Source organism: Uloborus diversus, chromosome 7, assembly GCF_026930045.1.
Source record: "Uloborus diversus isolate 005 chromosome 7, Udiv.v.3.1, whole genome shotgun sequence".
In the NCBI taxonomy this organism is placed as follows: Eukaryota; Metazoa; Arthropoda; class Arachnida; order Araneae; family Uloboridae; genus Uloborus; species Uloborus diversus.
This window is the reverse complement of record NC_072737.1, coordinates 89,848,087-89,868,042: the sequence shown is the minus strand read 5'-3', so window position 1 is coordinate 89,868,042 and position 19,956 is coordinate 89,848,087. Positions and strand designations below refer to the sequence as shown.

General features: G+C 32.3%; 1 protein-coding gene across 1 annotated transcript in view; it reads right to left on the bottom strand.

Moving 5' to 3' along the window:
- Nucleotides 1–19,956, bottom strand: part of LOC129226783 (cryptochrome-1-like) — a 43,316-nt gene that overhangs the window by 5,956 nt on the left and 17,404 nt on the right. Inside the window, exons 5-8 of the mRNA XM_054861412.1 lie at nt 14,043–14,292; nt 10,173–10,325; nt 7,266–7,438; nt 2,295–2,462 (exon numbers count right to left, since the gene is read on the bottom strand). Coding sequence (XP_054717387.1) covers nt 2,295–2,462; nt 7,266–7,438; nt 10,173–10,325; nt 14,043–14,292 — 744 coding nt within the window. The remainder of the gene's footprint in view (nt 1–2,294; nt 2,463–7,265; nt 7,439–10,172; nt 10,326–14,042; nt 14,293–19,956) is intronic.

Here is a 19,956-nt window from a genome sequence, read left to right as displayed (position 1 = left end):
AATAATATGAAGAGCTTCATTGAATCACAAGCCTGTGTCATTAAAAAAAAATTCACAGTATAGATCACATTGAATATTCTTTAAATGAAGTAAAATTAAGCAAATGAAGAAAATCATTGTTACACATTTCAATGATTCAGAATTGAAATTATTATGACAAATATGCATTTGTAGGCCACTTAGTCAAATTGATAGTGGATTTATTGCTTTATTTTAAAATTTATAAAGAGTTTGGAAATAAAGAAAAGTTTTAAAAGATGTGTTGGTAGTAAAAAAGCAGGTATTAAAGTTGAATTTTCTATTATGTTCATTTCTTTAGTTCGATGGATGCAGTAGAGTGGTTCAAAAAAACATTTTTTTAAGCTACAGTCCAGGACACCCCCTATTTTTTTAAGACTTAATAATATTATTATGCTGTAAAAGTTTTAGCTCCTTACTCAAATTTTAAGAGGGTGCTCAGTGATGTCTCAATTTAACATTAGCCGTAGCATGGAAAATGTCATAAATTTAGAATCCTTTAATTTCCCAAGCTGTTTTTTACCCCCCTGCGTGTGTGCAACGCAAAGGAGGGTAATGTGTTTATGAGTCTATGTATGCATGTTTGTTCCTATGTGGCGTTGTACAGGCTAAACCCCTTAGCCGATTTTGATAAATCTTAGATCAATCAATTTGTCTTAACTTTGGGAGTGTCACTAAACACATGACAGTAATCAAAATTCACCTTATCAATAACCAGTCACCATATTGTCAATTTGGGATCATGTCGCACTCTACCTGTGTGCGACACAGGGTGCGATAAATGCAGGTAGTGTTTTCGCTGCATGAATTTTTTGTTTACTAATTCAATTTTCATCTTTAACATTTTGCATTTGTTTTTGTTGTGATTATAGGTACTGAGTTTTGTGAGGTGTTCTCTCTTGACGGGCTTTTTTAGTTTTGGGAGAAAGGTTTGACTGGCGACTTTTCCGTGCTGTTAATATAGCTGTGGTTGACTTAAGTTTGCGCATTTTTGCTAAAGGTCAAGAATATGTAGCTTTAAGTTGAGTAAGGTCCCTAGAGGGACTAATAATCAGTAGTTTAGACCACCGCAAGTTACTTAATAATCCTCACTATATAAACTTTTTCAATAAATTGACAAGATTGTGAAATTTGCTGTCTTATGATCATTATAACTAAGTCAATGAAAATTAACTAAAAAGGGGAAAATAAAAATAATTATTAAATAAAAACAAAAAACACGACTGCATAAAAAACCAAAAAAACTAAAAAGAAAAAATATAAGCCCAGTAGTATTTAGAATTTTATTAAGTATTACTGAATAACTACTCCAATGAAATAGTTTTATAATCGATACACTCATAAGACAAATCATAAATTTAAAAGCAGAATAGAAGGATAAACAGTCTAGGCCCATTCAAATTTTACCGGGTTCCTTGGCTGGTCAAAGAGGAATGGGCCACAACTGTTGATCCTTCTATTCTGCTTTTGAATTCATGATTTGTCTTATGTGTGTATTGATTTTAAAACTATTTTAATGGAGAAGTTATTCTGTAATACTTAATAAATTCTAAACTACTGGGCTTACATTCTTTTCTTTTTTGGTTTTTATGCAGTCGGGTTTTTTGTTTTTATTAAATAATTATTTTTAATTTGTAAATAATTATTTTATTGCTATGTATATGCATATTACTCGTGTATATTATAAAATGCAGCATTGCTTTTTCAGTTCAATGTATTTTTTAAAAACCCTTCTCCCCATACTTATGAAGTTTGTGGGAGGGGGTTGAGCACCCTCTTTCAGTTGAAATAGGAAGCTAAAATTTTTCCAGTATATTACTATCCACTAGTCTAAAAATATTGAGGGGTGTCCTATTATCGAGAAGAAACTTTTTTTTTTTTTTCATGTATTTTTGAACCACCCTAGTATAAGATTTGCCTTTTTCTATCATAAAACGTAATTTTCCTGAATTTCAATTTCAGATAGTTACAAAAAAAAAAAAAAAATCTGTTCCTTTTTAAGTTTAAACTATTATATATAAATGGCATCTTCATTCAAAAATACTGTTATTTATTAAATTGGTACCATGTGTGAGACAGGCATGAATAAATAATACACAGTATATTTGATTTCTGTGAGCAACATAAAATTAAGAAAAAAAAGGGGAGGAGGGACAGCATGGTTTTCAGAATTTGAATAAAATGACGACGTTTTTAATGATCAATGAGAAAGATTATTTTGATGTATACTTTTTTGAATCAACTTTTCAATAAGAAGAAATGTGAATCATTCTTACCAATCTATGTTTAAACAAATAGGATTTCCTAACATTTTATGAAAATTTGGGTTATTCATACACATAGTGTAAAAGTATTCTCTCCATATGAGCTGACCAACAAGTCCATCTCTAACAAATTCATCAGGCTCTACAGTCTTATCCAAATCTCGAAGGCTCCAATAAAACCTAAAAGAAAACAATTTTGTTAAAAACATGGAAATCTGATTTAAATTCAACTTTTAAGGTCAGTAATATGGAAAACAATGTTGTAGAGCTATTTTTTTCTTACTGGAATGCAAAACTGAAGATTTGTACTTCTTATTAAAATTAAAAGTTGTACATGATGGGGGGAGGGGGGGGGATCTACCAGATAAAAAGAAAGAAGATTGAATTCTTCTGAATATAATTGTATAAAATTATTTTTCATTTTCTACTATTAAGATAGTCAAATTAAAAACTAAGCTATATTTACTGATTTCTATCAAACTGTACTAAAATAAAATATGTCAAAAGCCTTATAAATTCAATAAGTATGAAAATATTGAATCCTTTCTTTTCTCATACATTGAGACTGACTTGTACGTATTAGAATAGCATTGTTTGTTATACGGTTTGAAAATATTTTTAAAAATGAAAATGTTAAGGTGGGATTTGGATATGAACAGAGTCAAATTAGTTTGTTTTAAAGAAATATTAGAGTTTGCATGCATAATAAAATTTGAACTTATATTCAAGATCAGCATGCCGCCTTTTAGAAATATATCAGATTACCGTTTCTGCTTCACTACACCCCTGACGGAAAAACATAAGAAACATAGATCATCATGTTACACAGTGGGAAAAGTTAACATGAGATATTCTGACTAACCGACCCAGACAATATAATCAAACACGCAGACGCTGTTCACAGAAAATTTTAAAAATTTGCAGTTTTGATTTTTTTTACAACTTTCTTTATTTACCTATTTTTTTCCTGTAATATATCTTGATTTTGTTGATTGTGTGGCAATAACTTCTGTTGTATGAAACTAGCATAATTATTAATCATATTTGAGTCATAATGTAGGTCTACTCACATTTTTAGCATCATGTTTTTGTTATTAGTAAAGTAGGATTCAGGTTGTTCACTGCATTTTTTCCAAGGAAATTTAAAAGAAATTCTTCGAACTTGCAGACAGTGGACCTAGGTCTGCTGACAAAGTGATTGAATAACAAGGAGATGTAAAAGCCTCAGCATAGGGGAGTAAAGTTCAAGTAAATCAATTTAAGAGTTGAAGCATTATTGCCATAGTAAATACACAATTTTAGCAGCTTTATAAACATCTCTGGAAGCTTCGGCAACAGAAATTAAAAATTTTGTTTCCTTTATTCAAATTCATTTTATGAGAAAAGAAAACATAAAGTGGAGAAGTGGCACTCTCACCATTTGATTTATGTGGGGTGGAGATTAACTTTTCATGTTAATACTTTGTAAACATACAATTAAAGGCTGATGGCATTTAACTATTATAGTTATGAAGTAACAGTAAAAATAAAAAATTGTAATTTATGATACACAAGAATGTGGGAACAATTTTTACTGAAACATTTTTATAGAAAAAACCACACCAACATGTTTTCACAAAAAAAAAAAAAAAAAAAAAAAGAAGAAAAAGAAGAATATTTTTTTATGCCACTTGATGAATAATTCTAATTGTTTGAATATTACTTTACACAAAAAATAACTATAACTTCCTTTGGATTCAAGGGCGCCCATATACAAAATTGTAAGGGGGGGCTCAGATATTTTTACCATGGGTTAGGAGGGTATTTTCTCCATGGAAACCGATTTCAGGACAGATTAGAGTCAATAAAACATTTCATTTTTAATAACTTATTCATTAATGGCTGGAGAATAAAAGTATTTACATTTTTGCAAAGAAAAAAGTACCAAAAAACAAGGAAATTCTAATTTCAAAGGGGTGGCTCAAGCCCCCCTGCCCCCCTATATGGGCGCCCTTGTTTGGATTCTTACGATTTCATACAAAACGATAGCAATGGTTTCAGCTTCTGATTCTTTGAGGAATAGATATTTCAAAATTTCATTAACTTTTAAGAGTTCACTTAATAAGGTGGATCCGCATCATGTTAAGGAATCCCTCAATGGTGTGCTAAATTTAAAATTTGTTACCAGTCTGAAAACAAACACAGTTTCTAAGAAAGTTTTACTACCTTCAGTACTTTTATGGCTATTCCAAAAAGGTGATCCCTAACAAGGTTAAGACTGCAGTCTCTGGATGCAGCAACAAGCTATTTGGTATTTATTTGTCACTAATCATATTTTAAGGAAAAAACTTTAAAAGTTCATATTTAATTTGAAACATATCCTTCTTTTGGAAATGACTTGTGAAGGCATTTTAAAATGAAGCATGTACTGAATAATCTAAATAAATACTTAATTTTAAAACAGCTTTATTCCAAGAGAATTGCTCGAACATTCAATTGAATACTATAAATTGTGAATGACACTTATCATACAAAATCAATCATTGTATTAGAAAACAGTACCATGTTCAGTTGTGTAGAAGTCACATATGTCAGTTTTTAAACAGAAAATTTACCCAAGTTCATTCTTAATATACATCACACGAGGGCTCGATCGATGGCAATTTTAGGCTGATGCCGATTGTTCAAAGTTGGCCGATGACCCATTTTGCTTTTTCAAATGGCTGATGGAAACTTATTTCTAAAGACGGCCAAAGAGTAAGTTTCAAATATTTCTAAAGCTTTAAGTACAATGTAAAAACCAATGGCAAGTCATATTTAAAAAAAAAAAAAATGAACGAATAAATGATTATGATGGCTAAGTAGGAGCTTCTGGCATATTTATATATACAGTGAAGCACCCTTTATACGTTTCTAAAGGGATTATGAAAAAAGCGTATAAAAGAAAAAACGTATAATAGGGATGGGTTAATGTGTATTAAACTATTCAGTGTCCAAATTTAAAAACGTATAATTGTTAAAAACCTATAAAAGAGACACATATAAAAGGTGCTTCACTGTATTTTCCTCTTTATTCAATGAAAATATTCTGTTGAAAATTACAGGAAAGTAGAGAAAAACACATGGGCTGTAGGAATATGTTTCTAATAGAAGAAAGGATAAAAGAGAAAGAGAGAGGGATTTAAAGAATAACGAAAAGTTACACTAATACACTTGGAGAGTCTCCGCCCCGAAATGCAAATTAGCAGATTCAACGTCATACGCTGTGAATTGGATAAAAGCGCGAGTTGCGCTGTGTGTGGTCGTCTTCAGTTCGTTCATAGCCCAGGCAGTATTCGAGTGGACTGTTTCGAGGTATTTCCTACAAGCCGCGGTTTGCGCATAATCCATAGGTCGCTGGAGCATAACCGGCCCTTCTACTTTAGTTCGGGAAAAGTCAACCTCAACAGTATTCTTCATACCACGGACTGGAACCACCGGAAAGTAACCCTTTCATTTACTCTTTATAACGTCCAAGGACTATGAATTTGTATGAACAACCTTAATTTAAAGCTTTATATTCACTCAATGATTCCATTATATTATCTTCAGTTGTTTGCTAGCCAAGAAGCGGCATTTGTACATAATGTAAATAAAAGAAGAATTATTTTAAATAAGATGTTCTCTGTATCAGTTTAAACGTTACCTAAATTGAACGGACAAGCATCGTCCACACTAGTAGTTTAATATTCAAAGGTAAAATTGGAAGTAGTAAACTTTTATCTAGAGATTTATGGTATTTCAATAATTAAAAATATAAAGAAAGATCTGAAATATTTCTATTAAAAAATATAACTTTTAAATGTTTTTGGAAAAAAAAAAGCCAAGGAGAATGAAGAGAAGCTGTAATTGAAATTATTTCTTTCCTTAGTGGTACCAAATGTGGCCTGTAATTGCATTTTCGGAACTTAAGTTTTTTTTTAAATCTCTGAAGTTACAAACGATGGGCTGCAATTTTGTTTTCAAGCCCATAATTTCGGAAAATATCCGGAGGAAAGCCCATAGGCTTCTTTACGTAACACTTCCGAAAATCATCTAAAATTGCACTTTTGGAACTTCAATGCCTAAAAACTTACATGGGAGAGTCTCCAAACTCTATCTTTTTACCTAACACTACCAAAAGATGGTCTACAATCGCGATTATAGGCCTTCCATTGCAAAATGATTCCCGGGAGCATCACCAAACTTCCCTCCCAACATTATTAAAGTTCTTCTAAAAACATTTTAGAAGTTCAAGTTTGAAAAATTGCTGCCGAAGAGTGCCCCCCCCCTTCTTGCCCTTCTCTAATATCTCTGAAAACCGTCTAAAATTGTGAAACTTCCATTTTGAGAAATTGCCGTGCATAGTCATTGAACCCAATCCTTTCTTTTAACGTTAACACAATTGCTTACAATCTCGTTTTCAAGACTTCTATCTTGAAAAACTTCTCGTGGAGGGAGAGCCCTACTAACAACCTTGAAGTTCCTCAAAAAGTGCGTTTATTGAATTTCAATTTCCGAAAATTGCTGCAAACAAGTCCGTGAACCCCACTCCTCTGCTTTTGCTACCAATGCTGGGACCTACAATCTTATATTTAAGAGGATTTTCGAGGATTTTTTTGGGGGAGATGCACTCCCGCTGGCAACGCTAAAGAAGGGCTTCGCAAATTTCTTTTTAGGACTTTTGAAAAATCTCAGTTGAAGGGACTCTTAACTCCTCCCCCTTAACATCATCAAATGTCACGTAAAATTGCGTTTTTGGAATTTCAATTATATATAAATATAATGCAAAGAATACATAAATATTCAATACTGCTAAGAATATATATATATATATATATATATATATATATATACATAAAGCAAGAATAAATAACTGGATCTAAGTATTTTGAATTGCAACATATTCAATACTTCTGGTTCTATGCTGGGGCATTGAAATAGTTAATAAAACATGTACTAGAATAATATACAAAAGTCATTTACTTTCTAACAGATAGACAACCGTTACTTAGTGCTGCACTCATAGACATTGGAGGTCCAAGTAGATCAGGTGACAATTGGTTTGGCATAAAATAACCTTCTGCATGAGCATTTTCCTCAATTTTCATACGTTCTGCCAAATGCTCTAATGCACGAGTTTCACCTCCTTGCCAAACCTAAATAATTGAACAATATATATATATATATATATATATATATATATATATATATATATATATATATATATATATATATATATATATATATATGTATATATATATATATATATATATATATATATATATATATATATATATATATACATTTTTTTATATATCCTACATTTTTTTTATTATAGACTATAATTCACGTTGTAAATGAAACTATAAAATTAACAATTCATATCTATATTTAATGTAATAAATAATAAATGCACAAAGACTTGGATATAATAATGGATGTAATGATAACTACAAATTTTCAAAACTTTTAAACTATCAGATATTTTTGGATGTCTAAATAATGAAAATCATTAGAGCTTAAATTTTGCTTTTGTTATAATAGCATTTTAGATGTGGCATAGTTTTTTATGTATAGTTTTGAAGACAACTCTCAAAAATCCTTCAAGTTCTTGACAGAATTTAAAATATTTCATGCCAAAAAAAAAGAGTGTTATTTCTGATGAATTTAAACCTATAAATCAAACTTGTAGGATTATCTTCGTAGAAATTATTCAATGAAATTGAAGTAAAGCACTTGGCAGAGATAGATAATTTCAACTTAAGATTTTACGTTAAAGACCAAAAGTTTGTATATGAAGAAAGGCAAGATGATTCAACTTAACTTAGAGTTTGAAAGTAATAGCAATACAGTAATCTCCCGATTATCCGCAGAATAGAGCAGTACGGCAACCGCGGATAAGCGAAAACCGCGGATAACCCAAATAATAGGTAAAAAACGAAACTTAGAGAGTATACATTAGCTAAAAAATATGAATGTCACTCACATATACATTACAAATAAATTACAACTAAAAACATCACTACATTGCATCTACTAACATTGATTATAAAAAAAATATATGTAAAACCTTAAAACGAACAACACAATCATAAGTTACGAACAACACAATCATAAGTTTAACAAAAGAAATTGTAGAAAGACCCGCAGATAATCCAAACTGTGGAAAATCTCACGGCTGATAATCGGGAGTTTACTGTAGTGTAAAGGTTGAAAAAATTTCAAAGACTGAAATTTTCAAAATAAAAATCGACTGGTCTAAAAATTAATTTTTAAGTACATAAAAGGATTGAATACAGAGCTTCATACTTAAAAATTAAACACTAATTTTCCAAGAAAAGTGTTCCAAAATAGAAAACATAAATAAACACTGAAAAACTATAATGATTGACAAAAATAAAATTATAGCTAATTGTCTCACTTTAATCAAGAATAATTTATGTTTTATCAGGAGGTAATGAATAGTAGTTCTTTATTGTAATCATGCAACTCAAATTAAAAATAAACCTCATTCAGCTGTCTTTGATCTATATTTAACTCATTCAAATTATTTATTACCTGTGAACTTTTATCTTGTTTCATCTAACTGTTTCAAAAATTTTCAAAAAGACGGAAATCTTTCAAAAGACTGAAAACCTTCACACCTGAGTAGTAAAAATCTTTCCATGACAATTTATTTTATTTGTGTTAATTTGCTGCAGAAAAAAAAACCTTATACTAAAAAAATGCATGAAAATCATTTTTTGAATTAAACAAAAAGTCTAGTATAAAATGATTTGGGTGTTTATGCATTAAAGAAGACAAATTTTTGGAAATGTGTAACATAAATACAATTCAACTTTGAATTTAATTGCAATTATGCTTGAATGTCAATTATCAAAATGTCAAAAACTGCAAAGGTGCCTTTCAAATCAGTAAATAGTTTTGAGTAGAAGTTTTATAATTAACCAAAAAGTTCAAACATTTACATGATTGGTAAAAACTTACTAATTTTAAAAATTTCAAAAAAAAAAAAAAGAAAGAAATATAATCAGGGCTGCGGAGTCAGAGTCGAAGAGTCTGAGTTGGTCATTTTCCGCTCAAATTTTGCAACTCTGCCAGTTCTTGCGGAGTCGGAGTCAGACTGTTTTTGGAGAATGGAGTGTAGGTCGGAGTTGGGGTAGATGTTTCCGGAGTTGGAGTTTGGGTCGGTCATTTTCCTTCTGACTCTGCAGCCCAGATTATAACTATGTTTTTCAAAATTTCAAGAAAACATGAAAAATTTTCAAATTGTATTAGAATATCAAAACCCAAAAACGTTTGAAAGCCTAAAACAAGTTTGAGATTGCACTTTAGAGAGTGCATCAAAAACCTCCTTAATACAAGGTACCCAAAACAGATTAACACCTAACCCCCTCCTCCCCCTTCCAAAATAAGAGGCATGGCAGATGGGTCTTGGACACTTCTTAACTAGAAGTGCCAAATTACACACACAATAGCATTTTCTAACCATATTGACCCAATGCTATCTTTTGAGTTTTAATTGCAAATGTACTAAACAGATTTCTTAATTAAATGCAACAAAACTTGTACAATGCTCTTAATGTTAAGCATTAAAGTCTTCTATTACCCTGTACAAAACATCACACTAAAAATAAATCAGCAGAAAATAACACAACTTGTTGCCAAAAGTAACTATACATCTAAAATATTGCTGTGAGTTTAACATTAAGATATTAAATATTGTAGTATGATTTTTTAATGTTTCAGCTCCATTGAAGCATCTTCAACATAAAGAGATTTTTAACATTGCAAACAACACAGTTATTATAATCCAATTCTAGCCTTTTCTATATGAAATTGATCACATAGGAAATGTTACAAAAAAAAAGTAGAAATTATTTGCAAAACCTTCTTCTTTTGTTCAGGACATTCCATAATGGTGCCTAATTCTTCAGGACATGCAGGAATTTTTGAATGGGGCATATCTTTTACAGCAACAGTTACATCTTGAAAACTTATTTCAGAATCAGGGCGTTGAGGTGGACCAAGACTTTCAACCACCTATAAAACAAAACATTTTTACAGTTGCATAAATACAGCAAATTTTTCAGAAGTGCATGCAATCAGAGTAAAAAGTTTATACAACTTGTCACTACAATTAATAAATGAATATAAGTTTCAACAGTTTAATAATTGCCTGCTTTTTTCAGTAGTCTTAAAAATATTTATTCATAATGCCCTTGATGTACATTTGCATTTTAGTCTCATCTACCATGTTAATTAAATACTGAGGATCATTCTCAGATGTTGAAAAGAAGAAAAAAAAAAACTTTTCCATAAATTGGGCAGTTGAATACACACAGTACATGCAGCATTCCTGAGTTAATAATAATTAATTTTTCTCAATGCAATTTTGAAGAATGAATGCAATTTTGAAGAATGAAAAAGTAGGAGATTCAACATAAAGAACTGGAGTATCTAGATTAAACTAGTTCCTTGAGTAACCCCACTTTATGTGAACAGTACTGAGTTCTAATTGAGTCAGGGCATACAATAAGTCAAATACTCAAGTATTACTTTTGGGTGATTAATGATCAAATTATATACTATAGAATGATAATAAACAAAGAAAACATTTTATCATGTGACTTGTGTGTGTTTTCTTTTTCTCTACCTCCCCCCCCCCCCCGCAAGTTTGTACATGGCATATAACAAGGAAGTTCCAAACATATTCTAGCAGATGTAGGAAAAATTACTCTTTTTTTTTTGGTACTAAATGTTTAAGTTTTTAAATATATTTTCACTGCAAAAATTGTAAAAAACCTTTAAGAGGTTTTTAATTAATATCTTCATCGTTAATTTATGTCATCCAAAGATGTAACCTAGCTAAGAACTCTCGATCAACTTTCCTTTCGAACATTTTTTTTTTATTTTTAAATCGGTCCACCAGTTTAGGTGCTAGAGCGCCACAGACTGATACACAGACGCGTCAAATTTATAACCCCCTTCTTTTGTGTGTTGGGGGTTAAAAATAATAATCAACTAAAAACAGATATTAAAAGACTAAAGTCTGGCTAAAAGGAGATGGACTGGGCTCTGCCATGTTTAAGAAACATTTATTTTCATGAATGTGCGATATGCAGAGGAAAATTTGTGGAAGTAGGGTTGCATAAAAAAATCTTGAAAAACCTTTTAGAGGTTTTTAATCAATATCTTTGTCAATTAATGTCATCCAAAGACGCAACCTAGCTAAGAACACTCTCGATCAACTCTCCTTTCGAACAATTTTTTTTTTCCAAAATGGTCCCTCCGTTTAGACGCCTGAGTGCCACAGATAGATAGATACACATACACACAGATAAACAGACACGTCAACTTATCTTATAACCCCCTTCTTTTGTGTGTCGGGGGTTAAAAGAAAGCAAAGCTCGTAATTTTTACTTTTCCACCACCTCAATGCAATTACTGCTGCAACATTGACATTTCACTGTCAAATAATCACAAAACGGAAACAGATTTGGAAGATATTTTTAAAAAATTTAACTGATTCTAAAAACTTTAAAGAATTGCTCTTCAAAATTACGTACGGCATTCTTTATAATAAAAACAAAATCAACTAACTTCAATCAGCAAACGTGAAATTAGGAATTAAACTATTTCACTCAAGATGCTGACTGCAATCTTTGTTTAAATAAATTATAAAGAAAATTAAATGTTGCAGGGAGGGGCGGATCTAGAGGGCGGCCATGGGGGCCATGGCCCCTCCCAAAACCTTGTGATTGAAAGAAATATTTAAGAAGAAAAAAAAAAGATAGAAAATAATCTGAGAACATAACAAAATTTAACAGATGAGTTTTACATCAAAAGAAATTTAGGTATTGATTGAGAAAGAAATTATATCCCTCACCTCAAAACAGAGCTATTATTTCCAAAAATTTGCTTCATCGTAAACATCATTTCTTGATTGCAACTGTAGACACTTGGACGATCTCTAAATGCTGATGTTTTCAGAGTACACCTGTTGCTTACGAGACCAAAGAGAGCCTAAATTTGCGATTTTATGGCTTTAATTTCAAAACTTTTCCTCTTTTCCCATGTTTTTCAACAAATGTTACGAAAAGTAACTAAAAATTGCAGTTTAGGACTTCAGTTTTGAATTTTTTTCAACAGAGATTAGTTTACCCAGTCCTTATCCCTTAACTTGCCTAAAAACGGCTTAAATGGTCTATTTTGGGGATTTTATTAGAAACAATTTCTGATATGAACCTTCCCCCCTTCCCTCATTAATAGCGCTAGCTTTAAAATGAGGTTTTTTGGAGGGTCACGAATCTTTCATCCCTTTCTTTAATACGTCCAAATATAACTTAAAAGTGGATTTTTAGTCTCAATGACAAAATAGTCCCAGGAAGGGGAGATTCTAAGCATCTTCACCCTCCCTTTAATGTCAGCAAACATTGGCTAAAGGGGCATTCTTAGACAGCAGAAGAGCTAGAAGAGCACCTACATCTCGCCAAATTTCTCAACATATAACGACAGAATATTTCGGTTTTTAAGCTTCTTTTTCGAATAGTATTTTGGGGTTCATCACCCTTATCTTTCTTCTTACATCATCAAAAATAGCCTAAATGCGTTTCTAAGGCCCTAATTTAAAAAAAATACTTGGAAATTTCAATTTCGAAACATTTTTGAGGGAGATTCCGTAATCCACCTCCTCACCTAACATTTCTAAAGATAGTATAAAACTAGTTCTTAAAACTTATGGCCCCTCCCAAAATGATCGGCTAGATCCGCCACTGGTTGCAGAAGGTAATTTCAAAAGGTTTTTTACAATGCTGACTCTTTTTTGGCCTCATATAGACAAAGAATTACTTCCACTTTCATAAAACTTGTTGAAAAATACATTCATATAGCCGAAATGTTGCTAAACTCATAAATATGGCGCATGCCTTTTTTTTCCTTCTCTACATATTTTTAGGAATGGAGTCATTTCTCAAATGATCGATTGGTGTCTCGTTCTTGATGTTGAATTTGATTGGTAAATTTACAGAAACGCACCAAAACTAATTCTAGCTTGTTTTCCAGAAGAAAGGCAAAGAAATTTTAAAAAATTATACATTACAATACTGAAAACCAAATAAGTACTTTTGCAGTGTAGTCAAGATTCAAAATCCAATTCTGAAACTACAAACATATAAAGGGTGTTTTTTTAGAGGTATAGAGTTTTAGGTTCAAATAAAACACTGTTAAATGATATAAATCACCATGAATTTGGCTTTATTCAAAAGATGATTCTTTGACTTTTTTTTAAAATGTGATTTCTGGTATATGGCTACTTCGGCTGGCTCGGATAACGTCTTATCGGGAAGTCTAATTTTCTATCACTTTTTGCAGCAATGGGGGCCGTATGTGAGTGATATGTGGCAAATGTTCTTGTCAAAGGCGTCAATCGTCTGTGACTTATTGGTGTAGACCTGAAACTTCACACAGCCCCACAAAAAATAGTCCAGTATAGTTAAATCGCATGATCTTGCAGGCCAATTCACGGGTCCATTAAGCAAAATTATTCGTTCACCGAAAGTTTCTTTCAATAAATCAATTGTGACATGCGCTGTGTGGCGTGTTGTACTGCCCTGTTGTCTATTCATGATGAAATGGCAAACCAAACTAAACACAAAACAAGTGACAACTATAATGGCCCACAGATCAAACAGTGCTCCCGACTTAAAGTTCCATACCTCTTAAAAAACAACCTTTACTTCAATACTAACAATTACTTACTTGACAAAATAAATCATATGTTACGGGTGGAGAACCACCATTAGTTTCTACAATATCCTCTGTCTTCCATAAAGTGCGAGATACACCTTCAATAATTTGGACATTGTTGTGCTCACAAATTTTATGGATCTTGTCTTTAAATGTAACCCAAGAAGGTTGAATGTCATGTTCAAACGACAAGTGAGTTATTTTCCATTTGTTGAAGAGATCATTTAATACATCAATAGGCTTTCCTTTGAAGACGTACAACCTAAATTGTATTAAAAAATAAATAAGTACTAAACTTTTACCCTTTGAGGAAGAAAACATAATATGATAACTTTTAGACAGCCCATAAAAGATATGTACAGACAGAATCAGACCCCAAATTTGGAACAGCAAATATTAGGTACATTTTTCCGAATTTCCCAGATGCTTGCGCCAATTTTGTTTCTTCGTCCATCTTAATGAAAACACATTTTCGTATGCTAAAAAAATAGTCTTAGATGATATGCAAAGGGGTATGATACGTGGATGCTGCTTTTAATTAGTATGTACAGGGCCTGATGAACGCACGGTCCGGCAGGACCGTGAACCTCGGCACCAAAATTTTAGAGGCACCAAAATGAGGTATAATTTCTTCACTTCTTCCCTTTTTTTTGTTGAAAACTTCCACATGAAAAATGTGCAGATTTTTACTGAATATGCTTGTATAATGCAATTTGTGTTGCATTTGTGATAAACAAAAAAAAAAAAAAAAAAAATAGTAACCACTGTGTAAGTAAGTTTTCCTGTAATTATAATGTTTTCCCCTAAAGTTACCTATAAATTTATTTCTTACTGTTAACATTGCAACTATTGTTCTAGCCGTCTAATTTCAAACTTTTATTAAAACATCTGTCCCTAAAAATTGAACATTTTCAAAAAAAATTAACATTCCCAAGAAATAGTAATAGAGTTGGCAGGTTTGATTACAGTTAAACTACAGTAATACAAAACTGAAAACCAGTTTGAAAATTGATAATTCGTGTATCAGCTTGGAAAGGTCTCCATCTTCACAACTTCTCTAAAGTGATTCATTTTTTGCACAAAATTCTACAGTAAAAAGGGGTAAAAACCAAAAGCAAATAAGAAAACTATAGGTTAATTTTTAAGAGGTAATGTAAGAAAATTTAAATTGTTGTTCAATTAGTATAAAAATTAACACTGGAGAAATGATTTTTTTTTACAATTGTGATTTAAAATGTTTATAAACTTCAAATTAATTCAACATGAATTCCACTTCCCGTAATAGCTTTCCCTTGTGATTCAAATCCTTCCAAGATAGGGTCAGGTGGCGTGGAATGGGTATAAAAACAGGTAATTTTGAAATGATTATCAAACTATTCAAATTTGATATCCAAGAATTAAAAAACCTTAAGTGAGTTTTTACATTTTAACAATACACTTCATATATCCATGATTATTATTCCTGAAATAATTTTATTATTTAATGAAAAAGCTATTATTTCAAAGTCTGCTTTTATACCCATTCCACCCCATAGGGTCATAGGCGGATTTAGGACTGAGTTCCTCTAAGGGGGGGGGGCAGGATTTTTTTTTGAGCAACATTTTTACTGCCCCCCCCCCCACTCCCATGTTTTTGTCTGTTTCCTGTGATGCATAAGTCCATGCTTTACTTTTTTATGTGTTGTTTTCATTAATGTGTGCTTTCATGCTGTCCTTTTTGAATTGACCTTAAGAGAGGGAGCTGGTATCAAGAGAGTGATGCAAGGCTCCCTTTTAAGTGGGAAATAGAATATCTCCAATTTTAGCGGAGCAGGGGTTTCTCCCTCGGAGGAAATTTTGTAAAATGGATATAAAATTCTACATTTTTGAAGCCTTTACATAGAAATTGATAACTAGATTATATAGTTGTACAGTATTGTTCAAACTTTGTAAGAAATAGCCATTTTAAGTTTGAAAGAAAACATTAACTATAGATTTCTCATTACAACAACCTTTTTTTAATTATAAGTAATGCAGGAAACCAAAAGGAATAGAGGTAGTGTATCATTTTTTTTCTCTCGGTAAACAGATTAACAATATGCAGAAGTAATTAGAGCCCACTTTGCTTAGGATTTTCAAAGACTTATCTAATTTCTTTTCAAGGACTCTAGAATAAATAAAATTATTTAACGCACTTCATTTGTATTTTCCAGTCTCTGATATTTTAGTACTTGATTGTAAATTTTTACAGCCCTGTTCTAACTTTGTAAGAAATAGCTATTTTAAATTTAAAAGAAAAAAGAAACCATAGATTTATTATGACAACAACTTTTCTTCAGTTGCAAGTGGGGCAGAAAACGGAAATAAACAGAAGTAGTGTGTGTTTTTTTCCATGCTAAACAGATAGACAATCTGCAGAAGAAGTAAGATAAAAGCAATCAATACAAAAGAATTTCCAAAATACTGCATTCGGGGTTGAATAAATAGCAATATATGAAACATTGCCCCCCTCTGCCCCTCCATAAATCCGCCTATGCATGGGGTGGGGTGAAATGGGTAGTATTGTTTTAAATTAAATTTCAGAGTGAAAACATGTATTTATTTATATTTTTTCCACAAAAATATAGTTTAATATAAGGGTAAAAATATGTTGAACAATGTAGTCTGTAATTTCACTGCATTTAAAGGTATAATGTACATGATTATTGAGGATTGGCTGACTTAGGTTTTGATGAACTGTTCTTCTTCAATCTCTATTTTTGCATTATTGCAGAAGGTGAAAAAATAACCCATCAAGACGTCTTAAGAATTTTTACAACATAAGCACAAGTATATAAAGATTCCAGGACTTGAGTAATTAAATAATTTTCAATTTTTTTAATACTGTATTCAACTAGCACCCAATCTCCTATAGATATTGTACTTGAACATAAGCTCAGTGGAATGGGAGTTTGATCAGACTGGTTTTCAATTTATTTAGTCAGCTTTGGCATTGTCTAGTGATTGCATGGTACTAGGTGTATTAGACGGTAGGGAAATAATAATTTCATTATCAATAGCATGCTTTCAGTTTCATAGCTCAGCTGGTTTGCATGTCTTTTCAGATGTCTCGCAAAACGTTTGAACCATTCTTTAAAGATGGTATCTTCCATCAAACTAGATTTACTGCAACCATAAGCAACTCCATAACATAAGGATTTCAAAGTATGAAACTTATGATGAAATGAACAACTTACTTCAGAGAATAACTTTTAATGAGAAAAAATTTTAATTCCACAGCCTAAGTCATTAAGCCTAATATTATTCCCACTTTACCCCACTTAAAAAAATTTAACATGATTCTTAAAATCTATGGAATTTTTCTATTCTGATTTTTTTCAGCTGACAAAGGATACTTCCTTCAATGAAAATAACAGCAATAGAATGCTCTCTAAATTCAAACAAAATCCTGAAAAACCAAGGCCGCAGCAAGCAGGGGGTCCAGGGGTCAGAACTCCCCCCCCCCCCAACACCACCAAATTTCCAAAGTTTTACATGCTGGAGAAAAAAATCGCCAAAAATGTTGTTTTTTGAACTTTAACTCTAAAAAATTCAAGTTGTCTATCGTTTTCAGGGCTTCAATTAAAAAAAAAATACCATGGGAGCATCCCTGAAAATTAGCGAAGAGTGCCCCCAAATTCTTTTTCCCACGAACATTACCGAAGATCTTCTAAAACACTAAAACTTGTGTTTTAAAAGCTAACTTCAAGAATTTTTCAGGGGAGGGGAGTATCTCTCCGCCCCCCCCCCCTACTTCCTTCTTGCCAACATCATAAAAGATTGTCTTAAATTCAGTTTTCAGGGCTTGAATTTCGAAAAGTTTCTGGAAGGGAGATAGAAAACTCCTCCCCCTTACATCATTGAAAGTCTACCAAAATTATGTTTTTGGAGCTTCAATTGGGAAAGATTGCCGGTATGTTTAATGTTACCAAAGATGGTCTGCAATCCTGTTTTTAAGATTTCAATTTCAAAAAATTCTGGAGGAATAGCCCCGAACTTCTCTACTCCCTAACATTCAGGGCCTGATTACTGAATAGGCCAACTAGGCCTTGGCCTAGGGCCCCCCGCTCTTTAGGGGCCCCCAAATTGCTAAAATTGCTTTACCTAACGAAAAAACGGTAATGTTTGATTACAGGGGCCCCTGAAAAAGGGTTTGGCCTAGGGCCCCTCGACGTCTTAATCGGGCCCTGCTAACATTTCCAAAGATTGTCAACTGCCTGTTTGCAACCCGAACACCCCTCTTCATAGCATAACAGGTGATAATCGACAATTATATTTTAAAAGATTAAATTTCATAAAAGGACCAGGGAAAACTCCTCTGAACGACCCCCTCCCATTACATTATCAAAAATGCATTTCTAAAACTACAAATTAATGAAGTCTCAGGAGTTGGGTCTTTGAATCTCTCCTTCTCATCACGGAATTTTATGAAACTGCATTTTTAGAGTTACAATTAAAAAGAAAAAATTGTTGGTGTGAGCTCCCGAAATGGCCTTTGATTAACAAATCTCTTCTTCCCCAACGTTACCAAAGATCATCAAAAATGTATTTTTGAAACCACAAATCTTAAACTTTCTGGGGGAGAAGCATATACGGGGAAAAAAATGGAGCCTTTGATTTCACACAGCTCCTTACTTTTTTGACCTCAGAATAGCCCTATGCAATAAAAACACCGCTAATCCAAAATAGGGTTTTAACCCCTTTGACAAGCCCATAGAGAGTCCAAAACGGTATTTTGAGGCCCTTAATTTTGAAAACCTTTGGGTCAGAGTCCCCGATCCCTTCCATCTTCCTTAATATCACTAAAGGTAACTTAAAATTGCATTTTCAAAATTTTGATTTTGAAAATTTATGGGAGGACAGCTGTCAATTACTCATCCCTTATGCCATCATACCAAACATAATCAAAAATCATATTTCTTCGACTTTGATTGCAAACAATTTTCTTTAGGCTACCTCTTTCCCTTGTCTAACGTTGTCGAAGAGAACTTTAGAATGTGTTTTACGAAGGGAAAGCTCCTAAATTTTCATCCCCTTCCTGTAAATTCACCCAAAGAAAATTTGTAATTGCGTTTTTAAAGTCTTATTGTCAAAAATTTGAGAACACCCCCCCCCCTCAAACCTTTACTTCTCCCCTAGCGCATAGACCTTATAACGTTGAAAAATTTCCAAGTTAGTTACCCACCTTCTCCCCTAACATGTCAACATGTGTCTCAAAATTGCGTTTTTAAAACTTCAATAACAAAATTTTCAGGGGACAGTCCCAAATGCGTTATTAAGGCTTCAAGAATTTCCAGGGGAGCGTGCACTTAACCAAACTTTTTTCCTAGTCTTACTACCAAATGTAGCCTGAAATTGCATTTAAAAAAAAATGTTTTTGAAAAGTGATTTGTGGTACATATTACTATTTCATGTCCAACTTGAGGGCCAATTACAGGTCTTCATGTCATTGGTATCTTTGGTAATTGTACATTTATGACCATCACACATCCTTTTCTGAACCAACAAAACTTATACATTATTGAATGTTGATTAACTGATATTATAATAATAAATTAAAATTATCTGAAAAAACATTTGCTCACATTTTGATAAAGTAACTTTAACTTTTGGTAATTCAGTAAAATTACTGTTCAAAAGACAAAATTAAAACAACCAATAGTATCGCCTGCCGCAACCCCCCCCCCCCCCGCTGTCTTCTTTCTAATTTTTTTTCCTTTTCCAGTCCCCTCCCCCCAATTGCCATACATATACCAATTCGCAACATGCTTCAAAAATAATAGCGACAGGCGACTTTTTGTCGAAAATTTACGAATCCCCACCCCACAAAGCAAAATCTTGGCTAATGGCTACGGCCTTGGATTCAACAATATCAGTTAGTTTTGATTTTTACAATATATGCTGCTCA